The sequence below is a fragment of the Corvus moneduloides genome, chromosome 3 (genome assembly GCF_009650955.1).
Source record: "Corvus moneduloides isolate bCorMon1 chromosome 3, bCorMon1.pri, whole genome shotgun sequence".
Classification (NCBI taxonomy): domain Eukaryota; kingdom Metazoa; phylum Chordata; class Aves; order Passeriformes; family Corvidae; genus Corvus; species Corvus moneduloides.
In genome coordinates, this window is record NC_045478.1 from 48,406,444 (window position 1) to 48,423,385 (window position 16,942).

Below are 16,942 nucleotides of genomic sequence, written 5' to 3' on the forward strand. Positions count from 1 at the left end.
GACAAGCTTCACACAGGAATAAAATAATTCTTTAGCTACTGTTATTATATAACTATTTTCTATATAATTCAGTGCTTAAACAGTGAAATTATTAATTACTGAAATCAAGGTGAGACATAGAAGTTCTGAGATCTGCTGACAAGAACAAAACAGCAAGCACAGAAGACACACTGTAATTTGGATCAGCATGCTATTTTGGATATTCTTGCTGTAGTCAACAACCACCAATTCAACAGTCACTTGCATTTGGCAACATCACTAAACCCTAACCCAAAAGCAGCAGTCTCTGAAGGCCTACCTGTATGACTTCGCTGGTGAATAGCCAAGAAGTGATTATACTTAAATACTTTGCCACAGTCTTTACAGCGAGCTTCAGAACCTGCACGCTTTCTTTTTCCATCAGTTCTCTTTGCCAGTCCTTTCTCATCCTCATCCCCAAGAAGTTTATAATCTTTTAGTTTGATTGATCTCCTTATTCTACGTTTGCTGTAACGGCTCTGAGTGCCCTGTATTCCTTCAGATTTGGGATCATAATTTTCATCTTTCTCAGCTGACAGATCAACAGCAGCCTCTGAGCCACAAGCAGGTTCAGTTTCTTCTCCATCTTTTCTCACTGAAGCCTGTTCACTGGCAACTGTTTCTTCTAATTCAGTGTCTTTTTTCATAAAATTTTGCTTATTTTGCACGGAGTTGTTCTCTCTCAGCTGCCCATCTTCGGCAGAATTTGCTCCTGATTCTTCTTCTTCTTGGACGACCTTGATTTTCCTTGGTCGCCCCCGTTTTCGCTTCGGTGGATCATTGTTTTTCCTGTCACTTGCAACAACAGAGGCTCCACTGTCAGCTGGAGCTGGCAATGCACTACCTGGGCTGCGGCTTTCCAGGTAGTCTGTGCAGGCCCATACCAAGTCAGTCACTTTCAGCAGCTGTGCAGTAGCCAGGATTTGTTCTGTGCTTTTCTCACTGGCACAGAGACAACCAGTGTAGATAAATTCTAGCAGAACTCCAAAGGTGTCTGCAACCATTCCCTCCAACATGTAGATTGACTGCCCTATTTCACCCTCATTTACAAACATCATTGAGAAGTATTCGCTGCTAGCAGCCAGCAAAGCTTTATGGGCTCTGAATTGCACATTCTCCACTATCAGAGTAATGTCACAAAGAAAATCCTTTTTCCTTTGTTCCTCAAAATTAGCCAAAATGGTATCTTTGTGAGCTTTGGAGTGGATGATGACCAGTTTCTCAGAAGGATCAGTTGTTTTTTCCATTTTAATGATGAATATTAAAGGAGGTGCCTAGAAAAACAGAATAGCTTTAGTAAAGAATTATTTTAACAGTCAGCATTATAAGACACCATGTATCATTTGTTATACCAGTAACAGTTCAAGAGTTTCTGAAGCAATTCTGAATCCTCCGAACTTCTGAAAAATCAATACTACTGCTGACAGAGAATTTCTTCAAGAAGTATTTTTAAAGCCTATGAAATGGTTACAGATAATTTCTTAGATCAGAATAACTGTCTATCCTTTTTTCATCTCTGATGTACTGTGAACTCTGTATTATCTAAAAAAATTGCTACCCTATCTTCTGAAACTAAAACAATCAGACAAAAAGAACTCCTTATTCACAGCTCCAGTACAGCAGTGGATTTGCATGGCAAGGTTTTGGTAGCGGGGCATCTACAGGGGTGGCTTCTGTGAGAAGCTGCCAGAAGCTTCCCCCGTGTCCTACAGAGCTGACACCAGCCGGCTCCAAGACAGACCCACCACTGGCCAAGGCTGAGCCCATCAGCCAATGGTGGTAGTACCTCTGGGGTAACAGATTTAAGAAGGGGGAAAGAAACCTGCACAACTGCAGCTGGAGAGAGGAGTGAGAATACATGGGAACAGCAGCCCTGCAGACACCAAGGTCAGTGGAGAAGGAGGGGAGGAGGTGCTCCAGGTGCCAGAGCAGAGATTCCCCCACAGCCCCTGGTGCAGACCATGGTGAGGCAGCTGTGCCCCTGGAGCCCATGGAGGTCCATGGTGGAGCACAGATGCACCTGCAGCCCTGGAGGACCCCACACCAGAGCAGGTGGATGATGCCTGAAAGAGGCTGGGAGCCTGTGGGAAGCCTGTGCTGGGGCAGGCTCCTGGCAGGACCTATGGCCTCATGGAGAAAGGAGCCCACACTGAAATGGGTCTGCTGGCAGGACTTGTGACCCCAGGGAGGACCCACACTGGAGCAGACTGGTCCTGAAGGACTGCACCTGTAGAAGGGATCCAAGCTGGAACATTTTGTGAAGAACTGCAGCCCATGGGAAGGACTCAGGCTAAAGGAGTTCATGGAGGAAGGACTGTCTCCTGTGGAAGTGACCCCACACTGGAGCAGGTGAAGAGTGACAGGAATCAAAGAAGCATCCAAGACAATGTGCCATGAACTGACTGCAGCCCCCATTCTCCATCCCCCTGCACTGCTGGGGGGAGGAGGTAGAGAAAACTGGGACTAAAGCTGAGCCTGGAAAGCAGGGAGAGGTGGGGTGAGCTGTTTGAAGATTCAGGTTTATTTCTCACTATCCAACAGTTATCTCATGGGTAAAAAGTAATTTCCTCAAGTCAAGTCTGTTTTGCCTCAGCTGGAAACTGCTGAATGATCTCTCTCTGTCCTTATCTCAACCCATGAGCTTTTACTATATTCTCTGTCCCCTGTCCACCTGAGGAGGGGAGTGATGGAGTGGCTCTGGTGGGCACCTGGTGTCCAGCCAGCATCAACCCACCACACTAGAAACGAAAAGGTCAACTGCAGTTTGATCAGTGCAATTATTCAGGGACAAGGCTAGGAAATTTTGTAATAAATGACAAAACTTCACTGATATCAATGTGGCAGGACTTCATGACTTCTTTTATCCCCATCTATCCTTCTGAAAATGTCTCTTTTGTAACATTTTACCTTACTAAGCTTCAGCCTAAGAAGGTAGGCAATACAAACAGAAAAACAGCAGTGTTTTGAAGGGTTCTGTCTAATATAGGGTTCATTAAGGTATCTATTAATGATCAATTTGACTTGCTAAGCTTCTTCAATAGTAAATTTGGAAAAACTAATAACAAACAGAAAAAAAATCCAGCAACTTCAGAAGAATCCACCAAATATTATGGAAATGCCCAAAATGTCCCATTTACAACTAGCCAAAGATAAAACAGATTAGCTACCTGTTATCCTAATTTATACAAGTGTCCTATTAAACACACATAAATTAGCATGTTTGTATTTAGTTACTGCAACAGTTTCAATCACCTGAACAAATGTTCCATGAAACAACAGATACTACCTACAGATGACACCTAAATGCTACTGAGGTGGTGAAAAAGGGATTCTTTAGCCCTAATCATCTACCAAATAGTTCACGACAGGGTCAAATTGTTTTATTTGGGAGCTTTAATTTCGGGAGCATGTGAGCCTGATGTTTGTTGCTGCAGCACCTTAAAGCACAGCTGCAGGTGTGATCCAATCTGCCTTATTGTGCATTACAAGAATTCCTGAACAGCTGCTGTCAACTCTGCCTGCAGGCATCCCCTAAGATCCACACGTGTTAAGGACAAGACAGTGGGTGTTTTGTGAGCTCTGATCATAGAAAGGACTTCGGTGTTTAACCAGGAGCTCACAGCATTACTATTTTGACTGCAAAATCCAAAACAGCCGCCTTCCCTAAAAAAACCTCACCATTATAGAGCGAGGCAGTACTCAAGCAGGAGGCCCCACGCTGCCGGCCGTGCGTTCGGATACACACTCCGGTCCAGCCGTGGAAGGGCTTAGGAGCTGCCGCGAGGTGAGCCCGGGGGGCAGCGCACGGCCCGGGGCTGGGCCTCGACACGGGCACGGCCAAGGGCACCGCGCGGGTCGCCGCCCCCCGCGCACCGTGTGAGCCCCGAGCTCGGTTCGGGCCGCCCCTCGGGGAAGGCCGCTCGTCCCTCGCGGGGCAGGGAGGGGGCGCTGCCCCACGAGAGCCGCGGGCCCGGGTGCCCCGGCCTGGCTGCCGCCCGCCCTGCCCCAGCACTCACCGCTCACCGCCGGCCCCGCTACGCCGCCGCTGCACTTCCGGGCGGGGGCTCGCGCCGCGCCTGCGCTGCCGCAATGAGCCCCACACGGGCGGGACTTGGAGCCACGGAATCACAGAACGTCCTGGGCTGGAAGGGATCCCTTTCTAGCCCCCGGCCTCCCCAGGACAGCTCCCAAAATCACACCATGTTGCCAAACGCTTCTCTTAACTCTCTCAGGCTGGTGCTGTGACCACTTCCCTGGAGAGCCTGTTCTAGTGCCCAACCACCCTCTGGGTGAGGAACCTTTTCCTGAACTAATCCTCCCCTGACACAACTTCAGGGCATTCCCTTGGGTCCTGTCACTGGTCTCCACTGGGAAGACATCAGTGTCTGCCCCTCCTCTTCCCCTCACGAGGAATTGAAGACTGCAATGAGGTTTCCTCTCAGTTTCTTCCAGGCTGAACAGACCAAGTGACCTTAGCTGCTCCTTACACAGCTTTCCCTCAAGGCCCTTCACTCTCGTCACAGCCTTCCTTTGGACGCTCTCTAGTAGCTTTGTATCTCTCAAATTCAGACAAAATATTTTATTTCTAAGATTTCATGGTTAAAAAACTGGCCTGAGAAAGTGTGATGTTCACGGACCACATTGCAGCCGTGCTGGTGCCTGAAGGCAACACTCCACGTGTTAATCAGTGGAAATACAGGGTTCATACAAAAGTGGGGCGGGTGCCTTTCAGGGAAAGAAAAACCTGCAGTCTGTCATCAAGGCCAAGAGGCCGATCTCTTGGGTCCTTATAGGGGCCCATCATGGCAGTCCCCAGGTAAGGGATGAGTTGGCAGTGCTCCATGAACTGCAACAGCTTCTTCCTGTACATCTGCCGCACTGGCTCTGAGCTCCGGGGGTTGTGTGCTGCAAGAAGTTAAGCAGCATGTTAGTGTCCCCTGTAAACTTTGTGGAATTACATTACAGAAATTTTCAAAAGGACCAAGTCTACCCCTGTTAGCATTACCCGTGGTACAGATAAACACCTTACCTGTTGGTGCCAAGCCAAAAAGATAAAGTCTGGTATTTCAGAAACTTTCTGACTCCAGAAGAGTCATAATCAGAAAGATCGGGCTTTTGTAAAAGAAGACACAACAACATACTCAGCTGCTGTCAACTTCCCATTTCTCAGACTGTGAGATGCTGGTGAAACTCCAGGCAGTGACAAATTTAGGCAGTGTGGCACACAACCTGAAGTGGCACAGCCTGAGGATAGCCCAGGCCTGGCATGGCTGGCGCTGGGCTGCTGTGTCCTTGGCACGGCTGTTCCATGACCTAAATGCTTTGCCCATACAAGGGCATATGTCATACAAGGAAGTCAGGTTTGATAAGCAGGACTGTGACCAACATGGCTTCATGAGAGGAAAGTCCTGCTTATCAAACCTGACTTCCTTGTATGACAAGGAAATAACCCACCTAGTTGATCAAGGGAAGTGAGTTGATGTAATCTTTTTGCATTTCAGTAAAGCTTTCAAACTCTTTCACAGGATCCTTCTGGACAAAATGTCAGGCACAGAGCTGGATAAACACATGGGAGAGCAACTGGCTCACCAGTCAGACACAAAGGCTTACAGGGAATGTGGTGACATCAGACTGGTGACCTGTTACTGATGGGGTTCCCACAGGGCTCCATTCTCAGTCCTGTGCTCTTGAACATCTTCATAAATGACTTGGATGTAAGACTGGAAGGGAAACTAAGCAAGGTCACAGATGATACAAAACTGGGAGGAGCTGTTGACTCCCTTGAGGGCTGGGAGGCCCTGCAGAGAGACCTTGGCAAGTTAGAGGACTGGGCAATCACCAACCATGTCAGATTCAACAAGGGAAAGTGCTGGATTCTGCATCCAGGATGGGACAATGCTGGATGTATGGACAGACTGGGGAATGAGAGGCTGGAAAGCAGTGCTGTGGAAAGGGACCTGGGGCTCCTGGTCAATGGCAAGTTGAACATGAGTCAGCTGTGCCCTGGCAGCCAGGAGGGCCAACAATGTCCTGGGGGCATCAGGCACAGCATCGCCAGCCAGGCAAGGGAGGGGATTGTCCCGCTCTGCTCTGCACTGGGCGGCCTCACCTCCAGTGCTGGGGGCAGTCTGGGGTGCCACAATGTAAGAAAGACATTAAGCTATTGGAGAGTGTCCAAAGGTGAAGGGCCTTGAGGGAAGCCATACGAGGAGCAGCTGAGGGCACTTGGTCTGTTCAGCCTGTAAGAAACTGAGATGAGACCTCACTACAGTCTTCAATGCCCTCCTCAGGGGAAGAAGAGGGGCAGGCACTGATCTCTTCCCTGTGGAGACCAGTGACAGGACGTGAGGGAATGACCTGAAGTTGTGTCAGGGGAGGGTTAGGTTGGATATCAGGAAAACGTTCTTCACTGGGTTGAGTGCCCACAGTGGTTGGGTACTGGCACAGGCCCCCCAGGGAAGTGGTCACAGCACCAAGCCTGACAGAGTTCAAGAAGCGTTTGGACAAATGCCCTCCAGGACATGGTGATTCTTGGGGATGGTCCTGTGCAGGGCCAGGAATTGGACTCGATCCTTGTGGGTCCCTTCCAACACAGCTTATTCTGTGATTCCATGATTCTGTGAAGAGCTGACCAGTAGTTCGGAGGAGGAAGGTTGGTTTCTCTCTGCCCTAAGCCCTATTTTGGCATACATAAGTATTGAGTGCGAGTCCTCAGAGTACAGTTTATTATTTTAATTCCTACCCTGAGGCAAAGGGGAAGGACTGAGCGAAATCATAACCATTTTTTTCCCCCTATGGACAGTATTTTATATCTCATTAAAAAAAACTGGACAGCATGAAGAACTATGCTATGAGACACTTCAGCCCACTAGCTTTAAACTGTAGACAGTTACATTTAACAGTTCTGAGAGATTTTTCAAGCATAGTGGTATACAGAGCTCTTACAGGAGTCTAGCATGAAGGACACTCAGTCACTCTAGTGATGTATGGTTTACTAGTCTCTTTCCAGGAACAAACCCCTCTGCATTTATGCTTGATCACCTCTATCTTCTCAGATACTGAAAGCAATCCAGTGTTGTGAGAAAAGCTGAAGGAGGAACTAAACCACTGCTTCTTCTCCCCTATTTAAATATGAGATTAGAGAATGATGTAAATTGAAGATGAGAAGGTTTAACTTCACATAGAAATAGGATTAAATAAATTTCCACGGGACTACAACATGAAGCACTTTGATCAAATTTTTTGATCAAGAATAGCGTGACTACTCTGAAGAGATGCACAGTAATAAATAATGCTGTATTTGCAGCAAATCACAGAATCACAGGATGGGTCAGGCTGGTAGGGGACCACAGTGGGTCGTCTGGTCCAACCTCCCTGCTCAAGCAGGGTCATCCCAGAGCACAGGGCACAGGATTGTGTCCAGAATATTTCCAGTGATGAAGACTGCACAGCTTCTCTGGGCAATGTGTTCCAGTGCTTGGTCACATGAAAAGAGTTCTTCCTCACGTTCAAGTGATTTGTCAGTGCACAGGAATGCTGTATCTTAAAGCTGGAAGCAGTCCTACCCAGTGCTAGAAGAAGATAACTTGTTTTCCTGGATTCCTATGGTTGAACTGTTTGGGGCTGCATGAGGAGAAGAGATTTCTTCACTTGCATAACCTTTCTGGTTCATCATCCACTGCTAATAGTGATTTAATGTTGCAATATATGAGCAAAACACTCTTAGCATGGGCATCCTTATGTTAGCAAAGCTGTGCTAACAATAGAATGAAAACAGCCTTTGTGAATGAAGCAAACTACAGTATAAAAGCAGTTTGGTGGCTTAGGAACTGTACATTTATACAGGGGCTTACTATGTGCCTGCCCTGTTCAATAGTCTTCCTTAACAAAGCTATGCTAGCAAAAAAATCTGTGATAGTTCAAGAAAATTCTGGAGGGCTCTGGAAATTACATGAGGAAACACAGGATGTGAAGAACTTAAAAAAAATAATTAAGATTGGTATTATCTAAAAGAATAAGTAAAAATGTAAAATATGAAAGGCCAGGTGAAATTCACCCAGTGAAGACGTTGGTTTATAAAAGACAAAACTGGTGGGTTGAAAGAAATGGCAGTCTTGCTCCCGAAATCTCCAGCAGTACTGGAAACCAGCCCAAAGCTATAGCAAAGCTTCAAACAAGGATATTGAAATTGAGAAAGCTGGCACTAGTTAAACTGATTGCAAACTATTAAAGGCTATTATCTGCAACTGATATCTCCAGCTGAAAAAAACCCAAACAGAAATTCTAAGAAATAGCAAAGATGAACACCAGTTGGCTATCTATATTGTATCAGAGGACTCACATCATTTCTGTAGTTATTTTTACAGCATGCTATTTTATACATTACCTTTTAAGTGGAAGGAGACAAAAAGCAGAGCAGTTTCTTTCACACTTAGGAATGGATACTTTGGCTTAAGGCTGCCGACTTCATGGAGAGCTTTTATTAGAGAAGTTGCTACTCCCTAAAGAAATAAAACAGGTTTAAAAGACCATTACAGAAATCTGGAACAATGCCTTATCCTGTTGTAACGAAGATCTAACAATACAGGATGATACCTAAGCTGGTGAATAGTAGAAGAGAACAAATTAGCATAAAATAGGAGGGCTGTGACCATGAATAATTTTTTTATTTTTTCATGTGTCAAAGTGTTACAAACTACTCCTAAATTTTTCCAGGTAAGCTTGTGTCTCTGCTGGTGTTAAAAATCCAACCAAAAGGTACTCTTACAAGAGATGATAAACAACTAAGTCAGAAAATCTATCATATAATACTGCAGCTTATTATCCCCCCTTACAGTCTTGTATTTTTTCCATTAAAGCTACAAATATCTTATTATTTTAAGGCTTTTAAAAAATTTCTCTCAATTGTAACTACAAAATTTTCAATTTAATATAATTCCATTAATAAACATAAGACTCAAATGCATTAAAAATTTAAAAAGCTGAGTGGGATATGTTATATGTCACAAAATCATATTTTAAAATAGAAAAGCAAAAACTGGCCTGTTCAAGGTATCCAGCCAAAGGAAGTGTAGTTAGTAGCATTGGCTCTTGTTTTGGAGGGAGTTTATGGGGAAGCTTCAGATTCCAGTACTTCTCTGGTAATCTAACCAGATAAAAAGTAAGCAGTAAGCACTTTTAAGATGTATAAACAGTGACATGATTAAAGATTAAAATGCAGTTAGTGTATTCACCTCATAAACTTCTGAAGTTTTTCTTCACTTTCAAAAATATATACCTTATCTTGGTATTTTGCTGCATACTCAATGTTGCCAGGCACCAAAGCTTCATATCTGAAGAGATGGAGCAAGAATTATTCATTCACAGAAAACATAAAACATAGTTTGTGTGGTGTAAATTCATGAGCTACTGGCAGGCTTCTGGTAATTTAACAAGTGTGGCAACTACAAAAAAATAGCAATTGGATCATCCAAGTTTCCACTACATGATTGACAGTACAAGGTTCAAAATCTGATAGAATCTCTGCCTCAAAATCTGCTTATTAAGGAACTTCTACAGTGCTTCTTTAGACCTCCATTTAAAATGCCAATCATAGTTGTTCAGGAGATTAAGAAAGGGTAACATAGAATTGGCTATTATGGTTCCCCTCTGATGAGAAATTCTTGCACACTGAGGAAATCTGTATGACTTTATGGTGGAGCTTTATGGATCTTCTACAAAAATCATAATAGCTAGTTTTGCAGCTACTAGGGATTTCTGAGATTTCTTTGAACCTTTAAAGTCTTATGATAGAGAATTCAAACTATATCTGTCCATATTCATCATGAAAGACACCAAGCCAACACAGATCCTTGTAGAACCTGTAGCCATGGAAGTATTAAAAGGTGATTTTATATTGATTTCCAAAGCCACAGGCACAATACAGAGAACTGTAATTGCTTTTCCTGTCCAAACCCTAAACACTACTAAAAAGTACTTCGAAAATGTTTCCTCATTAATGTATTAATATAGGACACATAGTCTGTAATTCAGATTATGAAAACTCTAGTGACATACCTCTGTTTTCCATCTAGGTAAGTGACTGGGCAGTATCCCTGCATTTCAGCCTTTACAGGGAATAAGGCCTTCACTTCTGCCACAGTCAGTTTCTTTGGTAGCATATGTGGGGGTGGGAGAGGGTGAGATGCTAGTGATGACACATAAACCTCTGGTCTGCTCAAGAATTTCTGTAGAAAAAGAGATATTTTTATCATGAAAGAAGCACTGTAGGACTGTTAGTCAGACTCCAGAGGACTGGTTCACACAATTTAGAGGCCTGGTTTTTGTACAATGCAACAATGTGTTGGCACTGCTGCTGCTCTTGGGTAATTTCTTTTTCAGCCTACTCTCAGTTGAAATAGTCACTATCCACCCACCATCCATCACTATCCACTGCTGTCATAAGCCACTTTCTAACCCAGTCCCCCAAAACAGATGGAGAAAGGAGAAAGTTATTGTTTTCAAACTAATGTTTGATCTGTGACAATTTGTTAGATGAGCTTTAGTTTAATGGTGTCTGTGCTGCATTTTGTCTGCCGAGATGTTTGACAGCAGAAGCTTGCAGAACAAAAGCTTGAATGCTAACAACAGTGGTCTAATTCAAGTTGCGTATTACCTATTTCTGTATGGAATCAAAGAATCTAAGCAACAATGTGCCCTCTTCCCATAATCCCGTCCTTTTTGACCTGCTTTTTAACACCTACTTCCAGTTCTTCCTGTGAAGCCATTTTGTAATAGTGCCCTTGAAATTCTGCAGCAAACTCCAGCGAGGAACTCACAGAGCAGTCAACCAGTTCACCTTTCTCTGCAAGGCTGACGGGACAGTACTGTCCACACTCCCCCAGCCGATCCTGCAGCTCCTTGGGAGTGATGCATAAGTCAGCAATGTTGGCTGCTTTTCCTGTTAATGAGAGCAATTAATGATAATGTTTTATTTATGAGAGACATAGAAACATCAAACAATTCTACTCAGGAATGCTACAGTTTAGAAGGTAATTCATACTTTGAAAATTATATGAGATAATGAGAACTAAAATAGCAATTTGATAATAAAATGAAGTTGCAAGTCATTTTACTAATTAATTCTAATAACATTTTTGTAGCATTTAAGAAATATATTAATTAATAATGATGTGGGATACTCTGCATGCTCAGCTTATGTTGTTCTTCTTCTTATTTATGTTGTTAGTCTATGTTGTTCTTCTTCTTATTTATGATTTACTGTTTCACTCCTTTGTGTTACTAAGGAACATTTCAGCTATTATTTTATTTCTTTTCATTGGTGAAAAAGAGTACAAGGTGTGATGAAAGCCTCCCCTTTATTTATCCATATTTTGCAAATGCTACAGTCTATCTGGAGGAAATATATTCAAAATCTTGAATAAAATGTCATCTCAAACCCGAATTACTTAAAAAGCACGCTTTTCAAGCTTGATGTGAAAAAGTTAAATGTATTTTATTATTTTTGATTATGACTCCGATTTTTAAGATGGGTGCAGCCACAGAGCTGTAAAAGTTAAATCCAAAAGGTGGATATAAGATAAGGAAGTCTGTTTGCCCTTCAGAGGAATTCTAGTTAAATAGTACAGATATGTTTAAAAAGTATATTTAATCCTGACCAATGCTGACACACAAAAGGTCAAGTGGGAACTGTGCCATTTTAGAATAAAGTGGTTTTCTTCCCAAAGCACAGAAATTAACTCAGATGGCATAATTAAGCTTATTTCTGGATTTTAAATTAACATCTTCCCTCTTCCTTCCTCTTCCTTCACTAACACTAAAGTGAAGCTGCAAGTTAGAGTTGCCCTTGTATACTTTGGGGTACTCTTTGTGATTCACCACCCCATGTTGCCAAATCTACCATGGACCAAGGACTCTGACTTCCTTTAGCAGATTTCTGTTACCCTGTTCTCTGGAGGATGGCCTCAGACTGCCCTGTAGTTGGCTTTGTCTTCACTCTTTTCAAGAGATCTCTTCAAGATCTCTGCAGATGAGACTGAAGAATTTAAGGGTATGTATGTGCCCAAGAATTAGCCTCATCCAAAGAAAGGTGAAGTTGTCATGCACATAGTACACTGCTTTTTAAAGAAACAAATATTCTGGGAAACTTTGTTTTTCTTTTACCTTCTCTTATTCTTTCCAGGTATATCTGGATTTGTTTAACAACCACTTGAACTTCCTGCTGAACTTTGTTCCAGACCTTCCACTTGCTATGTTCAGCGTCAATCACACACCAGTTCTGATGTTCCTTTATATAGTAAGTTCTAATATCATCAATGTCCTGTTTATAGCAGGAATTTTTAATAGCTAGAATCTGTGAGCTGTCATGTTCAGGATAGGGAGGTCTAAAGACAATGAAAAATAACTGAGTTAAATCTCAAGATTAGATAATTTCATTGAATTTCAGGTCTAAGTTCTAGAGCACTATAAATTCTTTTTACAAAATTCTGCTTATTTGACACTGTAGAACATATTTGAGAAATACAAATTTCTTATTGAGAATATTACCAGCTACATGTGAAAAGCAGTGTACTTACGATCAGTTCTGTTCAAAAACAAAGAACAAACCTTTTTCTGTTTATGTGCCAAATACAACTCAATAATTATTTTGCAAAGGATTTAGATGTATCAGCACATATTACCTAACACACACTACAAATACACCATTAAATGGTACCCTGATATTGCACATTTGATTTGTACTCAAGCCTATGAAATATAATTAGTTTGGTATTTAAAAGGAAGTTTAAAGTAAATACTTTCAAAAACACATCATTGATTTAATTTTTTGCAATGCAAATTGTCTTTAGTCTTTCAGTAAACAATTTAACATTGTACTGATTACTTGATAAAAAGAAAAGAGACAAAAAGAAAAGGACAAAATGAAAGAGGCATGCAATAATACTCCAAGCTATCTGGAACTTCTTAGAAACACTTCCTTTAATGAGAACCAGGTTCTTACACAATTTAATTTTAAGGTGAATGGTCTGTTCTTTTTCATTCTCTGTCTGCTTATAAACTACTTACTGTTCTTCCTCAGAAACAACCCACAGCTCTTTAAACAGAATATTTATCTTCTCAGAAAAACAAAGAAGGGAATGAACTGAATTTAAAGGCTTAGAGCTCCTGAATTCTGTACATTACTAAATATGGATTATTTCCATATTTTTAAAAGAAGTCTAAGTCTTAAAAGAGAGCTTATTAGATGAAGTATCAATTTCTTTTATGATAATAATTGAATTGATGAAAAATAAATTTCAGCAGCAGAGAGAACTGGCAATATTTGTGATGTACAGTTTCATTAAAGCAGTTAAACTAAGCAGTGGATGCACAGCACTGCACATTTGTGATCTCAGTCATACAATCGAGGGATCTGGCCAGAGCATGCCACAAACACCTTACATCCCTGTTTCTGGTCTACGGAAATCAAAGCATTAGAAAGGAGAGGGACTGGTTCCCATGTCTTTCATATGTGGAGTTCAGAGACAGCTGGGTATAGCACTGAGGCACACAAATAGAGATATTACAGTATTGTGTAGAAACAACCAAATTCTATCAGGGAGTATCACTACCGGTTTGTGCTTTCCTTATCCAGCAGTGCTCTTCTGAACATTTCCTTTGCATCCATGTCTAATTCAAAGATTTTCAGTGGGATTATCTTGGTTGATTCCAAGAGATTTACGTGTTGTCTTGTTAGAGGATATCCATCAATTACAACTCTGCACACAAACAGAAACAGAAAAAAAGTTTTCCTAAGAAGTGAGTTTCCAATCAACCAGTAAGTATATTTCTAGTACATTTTCCACAGAAACAAAAGTCTACACCCATGCCATGAAGTTATCACTGCTCTCACATGATAGGCACAGTCTTCACTTCTAAGAATTTAGAACCAAATTTTAAAAAATCAAGTAGGTAGAATAAGAAATAGTAATGAGAAAAGGAAATGCACAAAGGGCAAAAGATAAGTTGATGGCTGTGACTTAAACAAATGGTGTACTTTAAAATTCTGACACATCAATCATTCAGAAATATCATTTTTACTTTGAGAAGTCTCCATGTAGATTGGGAGGAGCATTTTTTAAAGTGGTAAGTAAAATGATTTACTACAGTATTTGAAGAGTTTTTAAAATCATATTGAAGAAGAAATGCTTTTCACATATTAGGCAATACTGGAACAAAATACACGGAAACAATATTCCAGGATTTAACATGAAAGAGAAGATGAAAGAATTCTAATCTCAAGCACAAATAATTTTCAGATATTATTGCAGAATTGCCATTCTCTGTAACAATTCTCCTTTTTGGGGAGAGGAGTTGAATGTCCTGAAATACTGATGATAAAGCTTTTTAAGTCTGCCCAGTTTCAAAGGTGTTTGAGTGGTGGAGAAAGAGCCTAGGATCACATATGAATGAGGTGGAAAGACCCACTGGTTTCAATTCCTCCTTAATAACTTCAGTTGTTAACAAAACCAGAAAAAACTTGAACCAGCTTCCATGATCAGAGAGAATCAGGTGTGTCCAGCTTGGTTCTGGAGTTGGTGGGAAAGAGACCAAATGGTGGTTCTCAAAGGATAGCAGAAGATACTGGCTTATTGACTGAAATAAAAGTAACTGTCATAAAGTATATTACTTGGATTTACTGGAATATGGTTGCTTGAAAATTGCAGCAAATTATGCTTCAGTCTCATTTCCCAGAGCAAGAGTAAAAAATCTCCTTTTGTACAGATTATTTTCTTAATGCAGAAACCACTGGTGTGTTTTAGTGAAATTGTTTTACAGCGATAACATGGGAATCCATGCCTGTGAAGGGACTGGCATGTCTTGCAGAAAACCCCAAAACCCCAAGAAGATTCTTACCCAGTAGCATTGTCCATGTGATTTAGCAGAGCCACATCTAGAGCCTGGATAGCCAATTCATCAGGTACGGTGAGTCCTTGGAGAAGGTGGGACTTTACCTTAAGAGCCAGCTCGCTCTCTGGCTGGTTGTTTATCACAAACCGGATGGCATCTCCTAAGGACAGGCGCAGGAATCCATAAACACTCACAAGTTTCTGGGCAACTGCAAAATATTTTGATTTCAAGTCACAACTTTTAAGGTTAGCAACATCACAATCTGGCATATGCACAGGGCATGTCCAGTGCACCAACACTATTCAGTTTATCACAAACCTCAGCAGATACAGTCAATATTATTACAGTGTGTTAGAAAAAATGCTTCCACTGCTGCTCCTTTTACAGAACAGCCCATCAGTGACATAATTTATCCAGGAAATGGGAAATATGGCAAAATTTCATCCTAAATATGAGATAATTTGAACCTGTCTCTTTTCTTCCTAACATCCTATTCTAATCATTAAACTATGGTTTAAAATTAATTTCCTCCTCCAGTAAAAGGCAGATACATGTGGATTGACAGAGTCATGGAGGAGGAAGGGGAAGGGAGAAGGATGGAAATCTAGGGTGTTTTTTTAATCTAGAAATTTGGAAACAGACTGGGGAGTGGGGAGTTTGGGGTCTTCGTCCTTGATCCTAGGAGTATTTCTCCATTCTACATTAGCTCATATTGACTGAAAAAAATAAGAAACAATTAGAAAATAATAATAAATATTACAAGGGGTATAAATAGTGTTAAGTCCAGTTTTTCCAAGTGCAAGTCCAGGTCACTAACATCTTAAGGACCTGGGATAAATTCAGACGGACAATGCATAAGTATCAGACTGTCAAATGAGACACTAGAGAATGTAACTAAAAGAATCTGTGTTCAGCAAGAAAAGCAGCAGTATTAATGGTTTATGATTTTTAATAACAGTAAGGACAGATACACCTTCAGTCATTAAATAATGTTTTGCTTTATAGATAACTGCACATACCTGTAGTCTTTCCAGATTTTGGAGGTCCCACAATTGCAATTTTTACTGGCACAGATTGCTTAGGTTTCGGCTGACAAATATACCTGATGGGATTTGTCATAAATGTTTCTTTATTTTCTTTACTTGACAAGAAATAAATATATTGCCGATGGATTACTGGAAAGACTGCATTTCCATGCCTTTGTTGTGGCTTGATCACATCTCCTTTGCTTAGCTGTAGAATATACAAAATGAGAATCAGTTAATTAGGTTTGACAAAGCTTCTTCTTCCTCCATCCAAGAGAAGTGGCTTTACAGGCAGGTAGAGGAGTACCAACCATATGAGACAAACCATCAAAGCATTCTGAAATTTATACATATGGATATAATATTTTGTTCAAGTCTGAGAAACTTCCATACCTGCACTTCTTGTTCAAAAAGATGAAATAAACATTGAAGACAGAAAGAATACTCGTTATTTCCAGTAGGTGGTACCATAGCACTTTATGGCTGTCTAGATAGTATAGTCAGAGAAGTTTACCATAATACTTTTATGAATTTTCAAAGAATAAAGAGAATAATTTTATTTCTCACTGAATTAAACCCACCTACCTGCCTGACAGTAGAAAATACACTGAGAATATTGTATTCACCAGAAGTCATGTACAAATGAAGAAGACATAAAAGAATATCAATACTTACATTATGGTCGAGTGAAAAACCACAACAAGGTAAGCCAAAAAAGCGAATGGAAAAATACATGCGCTGCTGATGAAATCTTTTCAAACACATCAGACAGCCCACTAAGAACTCTGCAGTGTTGATGGATCATTGACATCCAAGAGATGCAATTGGCAGAAATAGTCACTGGAGTCATGCCAGATTAATTCCTTGCACCACTCTTCTCTAAGGAAGAACTTAGTCATGTCCCTCTTGCAGCCCTTCTTGGAAGAACTGCCTTAAAGTGCCAATAAAAGATGCTTTAAAACAAAATATCAACATACGTAGAAAAAATTGCCCAGACCAGATGGCATTCA

At 41.3% G+C, this 16,942-nt stretch overlaps 1 protein-coding gene across 13 annotated transcripts in view; it reads right to left on the minus strand.

The window, feature by feature from the left end:
- Positions 1–16,942, minus strand: part of LOC116440567 (zinc finger and BTB domain-containing protein 24-like) — a 71,865-nt gene that overhangs the window by 7,111 nt on the left and 47,812 nt on the right. For 5 of the 13 annotated variants that reach the window (XM_032101450.1, XM_032101443.1, XM_032101447.1 and 2 more), the window contains 10 exons: positions 15,927–16,140; positions 14,914–15,115; positions 13,629–13,775; positions 12,181–12,401; positions 10,761–10,957; positions 10,075–10,244; positions 9,252–9,350; positions 9,061–9,163; positions 8,405–8,519; positions 4,583–4,923 (listed from right to left, as the gene is read on the minus strand). In XM_032101450.1, the coding sequence (XP_031957341.1) occupies positions 4,721–4,923; positions 8,405–8,519; positions 9,061–9,163; positions 9,252–9,350; positions 10,075–10,244; positions 10,761–10,957; positions 12,181–12,401; positions 13,629–13,775; positions 14,914–15,115; positions 15,927–16,140 (1,671 nt within the window). In that variant the 3' untranslated portion in view covers positions 4,583–4,720. Of the gene's footprint in view, positions 1–298; positions 1,293–3,696; positions 3,856–4,034; positions 4,330–4,582; positions 4,924–7,295; positions 7,642–8,404; positions 8,520–9,060; positions 9,164–9,251; positions 9,351–10,074; positions 10,245–10,760; positions 10,958–12,180; positions 12,402–13,628; positions 13,776–14,913; positions 15,116–15,926; positions 16,141–16,942 lie in introns of those variants that run through there. The other 8 variants (XM_032101449.1, XM_032101448.1, XM_032101451.1 and 5 more) reach the window with 8 other exon arrangements.